This window comes from Suricata suricatta, chromosome 5, assembly GCF_006229205.1.
Source record: "Suricata suricatta isolate VVHF042 chromosome 5, meerkat_22Aug2017_6uvM2_HiC, whole genome shotgun sequence".
In the NCBI taxonomy this organism is placed as follows: domain Eukaryota; kingdom Metazoa; phylum Chordata; class Mammalia; order Carnivora; family Herpestidae; genus Suricata; species Suricata suricatta.
In genome coordinates this window covers 67,539,521-67,548,764 of record NC_043704.1, presented here as the reverse complement: position 1 = coordinate 67,548,764, position 9,244 = coordinate 67,539,521, and the positions used below count along the sequence as shown (strand labels likewise).

At 36.3% G+C, this 9,244-nt stretch overlaps 1 protein-coding gene across 2 annotated transcripts in view; it reads left to right on the top strand.

Annotated features, from left to right (window-relative positions):
• CCDC58 (coiled-coil domain containing 58) overlaps positions 1 to 8,156 on the top strand; it is a 28,272-nt gene extending 20,116 nt beyond the window's left edge. For both annotated transcript variants that reach the window (XM_029939425.1, XM_029939426.1), the window contains exons 4-5: positions 5,179 to 5,238; positions 7,863 to 8,156. In XM_029939425.1, coding sequence (XP_029795285.1) covers positions 5,179 to 5,238; positions 7,863 to 7,913 — 111 coding nt within the window. In that variant the 3' untranslated portion in view covers positions 7,914 to 8,156. The remainder of the gene's footprint in view (positions 1 to 5,178; positions 5,239 to 7,862) is intronic.
• Positions 8,157 to 9,244: the final 1,088 nt, after the last annotated feature.

Genomic DNA, 9,244 nt, shown 5'->3' with positions numbered 1-9,244 from the left:
GAACAGGGAATGTTTTTCCATTTCTTGGTGTCTTCTTCAATTTCTTTCATAAGTTTTCTATAGTTTTCATCATATAGGTCTTTTACATCCTTGGTTAGGTTTACTCCTAGGTATTTTTTGGTTTTTGGTGCAATTATGAACAGGATCAGTTTCTTGATTTCTCTTTCCACTGCTTCATTATTGGTGTATAGGAATGCAACCGCTTTCTGTACATTGATTTTGTACCCTGCAACTTTACTGAATTCATGGATCAGTTCTAGAAGGCTTCTGGTGGAGTCTGCCGGGTTTTCCATGTAGAGTATCATGTCATCTGTGAAAAGTGAAAGTTTGACTTCTTCTTTGCCAATTCTGATGCCTTTTATTTCCTTTTCTTGTCTGATTGCTGATGCTAGGACTTCCAGCACTATGTTAAACAACAGTGGTGAGAGTGGACACCCCTGTTGTGTTCCTGATCTCAGGGGTAAAGCTCTCAGTTTTTCCCCATTGAGGATGATATTAGCTGTGGGTTTTCATAAACTGCTTTTATAATGTTTAGATAAGTTCCTTCTATTCTGATGTTCTCAGGGGTTTTTATTAAGAAAGGGTGCTGTATTTTGTCAAATGCTTTTTCTGCATCTATCAACAGGATCATATGGTTTTTATCTTTTCTTTTGTTAATGTGATGTATCACATTGATGGATTTGCATATATTGAACTAGCCCTGTAACCCAGGACTGAATCCCACTTGATCATGATGGATAATTTTTTTTATATGCTGTTGATTTCGATTTGCCAGTATCTTGTTGAGTATTTTGCATCTGTATTCATTAAGGATATTGGTCTGTAGTTCTCTTTTTTTGCTGGGTCTATATCTGGCTTGGGTATCAAGGTGATGCTGGCTTCGTAGAGTGAGTTTGGACATTTTCCTTCTATTTCTATTTTTTGGAATAGTTTGAGAAGAATGGGTATTAACTCTGCTTAAATGTCTGGTAGAATTCCCCTGGGAATCCATCTGGCCCTGGGCTCTTATTCATTGGGAGATTTTTGATAATGGATTCGATTTCTTCACTGGTTATCAGTCTATTCATGCTGTCTCTTCCCGTTTGAATTTTGGTAGTGCCTGTGCATTTAGGAATTTGTCCATTTCTTCTGTGTTGTCCAGTTTGTTGGCATATAATTTTTCATGGTACTCTCTAATGATTGCTTGTATTTCTAAGGGATTGGTTGTAGTAGATCCATTTTCATTCATGATTTTGTCTAATTGGGTGCTCTCTCTTTTCTTTCTAAGGAGCCTGGCTAGAGGTTTATCAATTTTATTTTTTCAAAGAATCAACTCTTGGTCTCATTGATCTGCTTGGCTGTTTTTTTGGAATCTATATTGTTTATTTCTGCCCTGATTTTTATTATATCTTTTCTTCTGCTGGGTTTGGGGTGCTCTTGCTGCTCCCCGTCTAGTTCCATTAGGTGCTCTGTTTGATTTTGAATTGTGCTTTTTCTAGTTTGTTGAAATAGGCCTGGATTGCAATATACTTTCCTCTTAGGACTGCCTTTGCTGCATCCCAGAGATTTTGTATTTTTGTATTTTCATTTTCATTGGGTCCATATATTTTTTAATTTCTTCTCTTATTGCCTGATTAGCCCAATCATTCTTTAGTAGGGTGGTTTTTAACCTCCACGTTTTTGTAGGTTTTCCAGACTTTTTCCTGTGTTTAATTTCAAGTTTCCTAGCATTGTGATCTGAAAGTGTGCATGGTCTGATCTCAATTTGTTTATATTTATGGAGGGCTGTTTTATTCCCCAGTATATGATCTATCTTGAAGAATGTGCCATGTGCACTTGAGAAGAAGGTGAATTTCCTAACTTCAGGATGCAGAGTTCTAAATATATCTATCAATTCTATCTGTTCCAGTGTGTCATTCAGGTCCATTGTTTATTTAGGGATTTTCTGTCTGGTTGATCTACCCATTGCTGTCAGTGGAGTATTAAAGTCCCCTGCAATTAGCACATTCTTATCAATGAGATTGTTTCTGTCTGTGATTAATTGTTTTATATATTTGGGCACTCCCGAATTTGGCGCATAGATGTTTATAATTGTTACTCTTCCTGATGGAGAGACCCTGTAATTGTTATATAATGTCCTTCTTCATCTCTTGTTACTGCCTTTATTTTAAAGTTCAGTTTATCTGATATAAGTATGGCTATTCCAGCTTTCTTTTGAAATCCAGGCACATGATAGGTATTTCTCCATCCCCTTATTTTCAGTCTGAAGATGTCTTCAGGTCTAAGGTGAGTCTCTTGTAGACAGCAAATAGATGGATTTTGTTTTTTTATCCATTCTGCTACCCTGTGTCATTTGGTTGGAGCATTCAGTACATTTATATTCAGTGTTATTATTGAAAAATGTGGGTTTAGATTCACTGTGTTCTCTGTAGAATTCATGTTTATAGTGGTGTCTCTGGCGCCTTGTATTCTTTGCAATATTTCCCTCATAGAGTCCCTCTTAGGATTTCTTGTAGGGCTGGTTTGGTGGTCATGAATTCTCTCAATTTTTGTTAATTTGGGAACAACTTTATCTCTCCTTCTATTTTGAATGACAAGCTTGCTGGATAAAGGATTCTTGGCTGCATGTTTTTTCTGTTCATCACATTGAAGATTTCCTGCCATTCTTTCCTGGCTTGCCAGGTTTCATTAGATAGGTCAGTAACCACTCTGATAGGTTTCCCTTTGTATATTCAGTCCTTTTTCTCCCTACCTGCTTTCAGAATTCTCTCCTTATCATTAACTTTTGCCAGTTTCACTGTGATATATCATGCCGAAGGTCGATTCAAATTACGTCTTAAGGGGGTTCTTTGTGCCTCTTGAATTTGAATGTCGATTTCTCTCCCCAGATGTGGGAAATTCTCAGTTATAATTTGGTCTAGTATCCCTTCAGGATCTCTCTCTCTTTCTTCCTCTTCAGCAATCCTATGAAACAGATGTCGTTCCGTTTGATTGTATCACTCAGGTCTCGAATTATCCTTTCTTGCTCATGGATCAAAATCTCTCTTTTTTTTTTTTCCGGCTTCCTCTTTTGCTATAACTGTGTCTTCTAATTCACCTATTCTTCTCTCTGCCTCTTCAATCCTTGAGGTGGCGGCCTCCATTTTATTATTCACCTCATTTATAGCCTTTTTAAACTTGTCACACCTATTTTGAAAGTCCCTAGTTATTGTATCAGTAGCTTCTCTGATGCATTTTTCAAGCCCAGTGATTCTTTTTTCTTGATACCTATATAGAAGTCTAAACGCATTTGTCTTAGTGGCATGTCATGACCCTGTTTTTTGATTGAATTTCTTACTTCTTTGGCAGTCAGTCCAGGCTTTGACAGAACAGTGAAGCTTTAATGATTTCTGGTCCATGTAGCTTATTAAAATCTGAGGTTGCTTTGATGTCAGCAGATAATCAGGTTGTTACTACTTTACAGCACAAGACTGGTTGTCAGAAATGCAGTCTACCTCTCATTCTAGTTTCAGTCCTATGTACTTGCCTATGTACCAGCTCTGAGGCTAGCATAGGACTTTACAGGGAGCCAGTGGATCAGTACTAAGTTCTTCTCTTATTAGTGTTACATGCACATTGTTTAAACATCCTGCCTGAACTCTGCTTCTAACTGGTCAGGTTCGTTGACTGGGGTCCCTGACTCATGGTTGCCTAGATCCTGTCTGGCTCTCTGGTATTTTGTTCTGAAATCTCCTGGCTTGAGTCTTAATTTTGGCCCAAGGAAATCATCCTGATTTTAACCTCTTGGCTGCTTCAACCTGTAATTCATGCTTTTTGCCCTAATTTTCCTGAATATTTTCAAGCCTTCTTGGAGCAGGCTAGTTTCTCTCACCAGAAGTGTCTAGGCGTATGATAGGCCCCCCCAATCTGGGCCTGGCAATATAATTGGCTACTTTTCTGATGGAGTAATTAGGTTGGCAGTTGTTAGGAAAGTTAGAAAGACTGTAGCGTAGCATCAGACCTCTGACTATATGTTCAAGCTGTGGAAAACTCATGCCTTTCTAGATCATTTGGGACTTATGTATTCCCCGTCTTTGTCTGTTTTTCTTCTTGATTCTTTTTTCTTTATCCAAATAAGGTTGCCATCTCCTTCTTTTTATTCTTCTGTGCTGTCTTTGCAAACTGTGTTATAGGATCAATAACTAGAACTAGAATTGTTGAATTCAAGGATATGTGAATTCATATTTTTATAAATCTTACCAAATTGCCCTCCATAGAGGTTGCCACAGTATATACTCCTACTAAAAATGTGTATATCTTTCTTTTTTAATTAACAATTTTTTTTGGTTTACATTTATTTATTAATGAAAGACAGAGACAGAGCATAAGAGGGAGGCGGGCAGGGAGAGAAAGAAACACAGAATCTGAAGGAGGCTCCAGGCTCTGAGCTAGCTGTCAGCACAAAGCCTGACACAGGGCTGGAACCCACGAACTGTGAGATTATTACCTGAGCCAAAGTTGGACACTCAACCGACTAAGCCACCCAGGCACCCCTGAAAATGTGTGTATATCTTTTCCCATACTCTTGCTAGTAGTAGGTTTTGTCAGATGTACTCCTTTTTAAAAAAATTTGTCATATTATGGCTTAACTTGCATTTTTAAATACATGACTAAGATTGTATATTTTTTAAATGTTTATTGGCCATTTGTATTCCTGTTGTGAACTACCTGGATGGTTTTTGCTTTTTTTTTTTTTTTTTTTTTTTGAGCTCTCAAGGTGAGGGGAACCTAGGTGGCTCAGTCAGTTGAGCGTCCAACTCTTGATTCCGCTTAGGTCATGATTTCACAATTTGTGAGTTTGAGCTCCACATCAGGCTCTGCGCTGACAGCATGGAGTTTGCTTGGGATTCTCCTCTGTCTTTTCCCTGCTCAAACTTCCTCTCTCTCTCTCTCTCTCTCTCCCTCTCCCTCTAAGTAAGTAAATAAACTTAAAAATTAAAGTCCTCAAGGTGATTATAATATACTTAAGAACCATGGCTTTACAAGATTTAACAGCCGATTAGGATCAGAAGAATGGGCTGTGTCCAAGATCTAGCGCAGGTGATACCATTAACAAAGAATGGAGGAGCAGTAGCTCCTTTTATTAAGAAACTATAAATAGAATTCTGTTTTCTTTAATTTGAATTTTCATAACTCCAACTTTTTTTTTCTTTATTGCAGTTGAAATGGATGCAGTCAGAATTGAATGTTGAAGAAGTTGTAAATGACAGGAGCTGGAAGGTATAAAATAATGCTTTCTTGGAGGGAACTATGAGGGAAACTGAACCAGCAAAGGGAAACCAAGGGATGGGGGTAAGGAGTCCCTTGGGGCTCTCACGAAGACTAGCTATCCCTCATTTGTATAAGCAACTGAAAGTTTTAACTTTGAGAAGGGCGCATTTGGCATCCAAATATAGCCACCTTATAAAAATCAGCTTTATAGTCGTATGGTAGATTTTATGACCTGTCTGGTAACAGAATTGGAGAATTTTGTATATTTCCTAATACTAATTTGGGCATATTTGTTATTTAGGGATATTACCAGTTAACTCAGAATCTTCAATGGCCTTATTTGTGAAAATTAGCCTTTTTGAGCCCATTGGTTTGCATAAATTTTCATATCATTAGCTGTGCTTTATTAGAAAGCCTTTATAGTGGCTTGCTTTCTGACATACCTGATCATGAAACTTATTTGTACATAACTTTACTGATACCTGATAATAGAGTTTTTTATGGCTGCTAGGTTCACATGTTCCTTATTGCTACCTGCATAGTTCTGAACAGGAAGTAGGTTGGAGGACCAGGATTCAAGGACTTTACCTGTAGTCAAAAATCACAGAATGCTGACTTTGGTTGTATGAAATGGTACATCTGTATACCTTTCTCTAAAACGTCAAAGATTTCCAAAGGGAAAAATCTATGAAATCTGAAAGAATGAGCTGAAAATTTTGTTTTATCCTTTGAAAATAAGCAATGGAATGAGGTTAAACACAGACGTTAACTGAACCCAAACTAAAGTGTGCCAACTTAAAGAGTTAAGAATAAATTGCAAAAGACAAATTGTGTTTATTATATCACTTTTCTTTATTCTGTCCTCTTTGCCAAGATTTCCTATTCCTACTCTTTCTACCAACATGAGAAGGTGTTTGCTACTTGAAAGATTTGGGTGATAGTTGTCCATTTGTGTTCTACAGAGAGATAATATTTACTCTTGGGATGGAATAGGGGAGGGGTACAATGAATATCTGATTTGAAAAACTCAGTGGAGAGGTTGGTGTATGTCAAATGTAGTGGGAAGAGTGAAGCATTTTTAGATTTGATACTAGTTTTAAGGAAAATACACTCCATCCAGTCTACAAAAACCCAAGTTCTCTACTTAAAAAATAGCAAATGTAGCTATGGTACAGTAGGCCAGCTTAAAAGTTAGGAAGGCATTTAGGAAAAGGATTTGGAGGAGCTTGGCCAAGTCATATGTGTCCCAGCCATTGTGCCAAGGCCACTAATCTGAAGCCTTCCCCTGGTTTGAGCATTGGGAACTTGAGGGAAATGTCAAGACTGGGAACTAACAAGAGATGAACTATAAGACAAAAGGCCCAGAAGGAGTATATTTAGTTTCTGCACTTTTTCTTTTAATTGTGAGTTAACACATACCAAAGAGGATATAACATGTTGAATTTAAGGAATATTAATAAAATGAACACTCATGTATTTTCCACCCAGCTTAATAGATTGAATAATACCAGTACCATAAAAGCTTCCTATGTAGATTTTTCTTTTGTTTTTATGGTAGTCCACAGTGGCCATTATAGGTGTGTGTATATGTGTGTGTGTGTGTGTGTGTGTGTGTGTGTGTGTTGTTCCTTATATCAGTGAAGTATGAAGGTAAATTCTAAGAAGAAATTCTTTTAGATTTTTTATAATTTTGTATTTGTACACTTAAAATTTTTAGATATGATTAAATATTTTTTAAATATTAAAGGATATATGGTAAAGATTCTACCTCTCATTCCTTCCTTTCAGCCACTTGCTTTCCTTACCTTCTAAAAGGATGGTATATACTTTTAGATATTTGCACCTTTTCTAATTTTATGTATGTATTCACACACATTTTCCTGTTGGTTGCATATATGGAAGTGTTCCTGTCCACACTTTTTTTCCCCTTAATATATCTTGGAGATCTTTTTACATCCGAAATATGGAGCTTCCCTATTCTTTTTTATGTTTGCATTATATTCCATTGAATGGCTGTACCAAACTTTTTATTTAACCCAGTCCCATATTGACAGACACTGAGTATAGAATGTTCTTTTAACATTTATGATAGGTTATTTGTGTAGGTTTTTAGAAAGCAAGTTAAATAGAACAAAACGTTTTATAAATTTACATGGTTTAGCAAGTGATTGCTCTCCCTTTAAGTATACCTACTTGTGAAGGATCTGCTACTCTTTTAGAAAATCCAACAAATGCCTAAATAAAATCTGTATTATAAAAAGAAAGAAAAAAGCTTTATCTCAAACTTATTTTTATATATTTTTGTTTAACTATCCAAAATATGTCCAGAATATGGAATGTAAATGTTTGTTGGTTACTATTACTAAATAAAGCAAGCTTGTGATTTTTTTCCTTGAATAATATGAATTTTATTAAAAAGTTAAAATTGTCTAATAAATGGACATCAAAACCTTCTGTATTCTTAACACCTGTACGTCAGTTTGAGCTGCTGAGGAAACTTCTCTGTTCCCTAAATCTGTTAACCTGGGATAAAAGTGGTTTTGTCCTCCTGCACCATGCTAAATTTAATTTAGTTCCAGGTTTGATTTATACAAGGTGATTCAATGGCATTTGTCTCTGTTTAAATATTTTAGGTGTTTAATGAACGCTGCCGAATTCACTTCAAGCCTCCAAAGAATGAATAAAAAGATACTTTTTTATAAAAGAACTGGGACATCTCATAAGAGCTAAGCATGACAGATATCAACAAGGTGGGCTTCCTAGGATGATTTCTGAGCCAACAGTCCAAGACCTTGTGTTGATTTCAGCCCCACTTAGCCAAAACCTTAAGTACAAATAATTCTGATAATTATGGAAAAATCAACTGCTATTTTATACTGATTCTGTAAAAAAATGTTTTATAACTATTAAAATAATTTTCTGACTCAGTGTATATATTTATTTGATTGTTTTCCAAGTTGAGATCATAAGTTCTTATAAGAGAATTTGAATTCAGTTTTAGTATCTGATTTTATTTGTATTATACCTTTTTGATTTTTACAAATTTATTGGCAAGAACTTGGACTTTTTTTGGTCACTGATTTTATCTTTTTATTTATGTTTGTGGGGTTTATTGCTGCCATTAAGTAAGAGGGCAATCTTATAAACTGGATACTGTCCAAAGAAACTTTCTTTTGGTACCTTAACTTATCTTGTTTTTGTATGCAAAAACTAATTTTGAGTGGAATTTTCCTGGACAATATTTCCATGGACGATGAAAGGAAAACAGTAAAATAAATCTGGGGAAGGCAGAGGAGGGCTTGCATGATAGTATTCAGATGAGTCAGTAAACCTATCTTTGCAGAATTTGGTCATTGCAGGGAAAGCAATTTTTAGTACAGGATGACTGTATTAGTTTTCTGTTGCTGCTTAACAAATTACCATAGTTTAGCAGCATAAAATCACATACTGTTTATCTGTTTACAGTTCTGTAGGTCAGAAGTCCAGGACTGGGTTCTCTGCTTGGGGTCACATAGGCTGAAATCAAGTCAGGTAGGCTGGGCTCTTGTTTGGTGCTTCTACAGGAAGAATGTGTCTCTAGGCTTATTCAGTTTGTTGGTAGAATTCAGAGCCTTTTGGTTGTAGGACTGATAGCCCCATTTCCTTGCTGCTATCACAGGCCACTCTAAGTTCCTAAAAATTTACTACATTTTTTGGCACATGGCCCACTCCTTCTGGATAGCAACAGTGCATTGAATTCTTCTCTTTCTTGGAATCTGACTTCCTGTTTTGCTATAAACCAGACAAATTCTGCCTTCAAAAGGTCTATGTGATTAGATTAGATTTGCTATGACGGTCTTCCTTTTCATTAACCCAAAGTCCAATGATTATAGCCTTAATCACACCTGCAAATCCTTTTTTCCAGGTAAGGTAACATCACAGATGTAGTATCTCATGTTCACAGTCTAAGGGATTAGAGTGGGACATCTAGGAGAGCTGTTTGAGGATTCTGCAAACCATAATGATTTAAACAAGC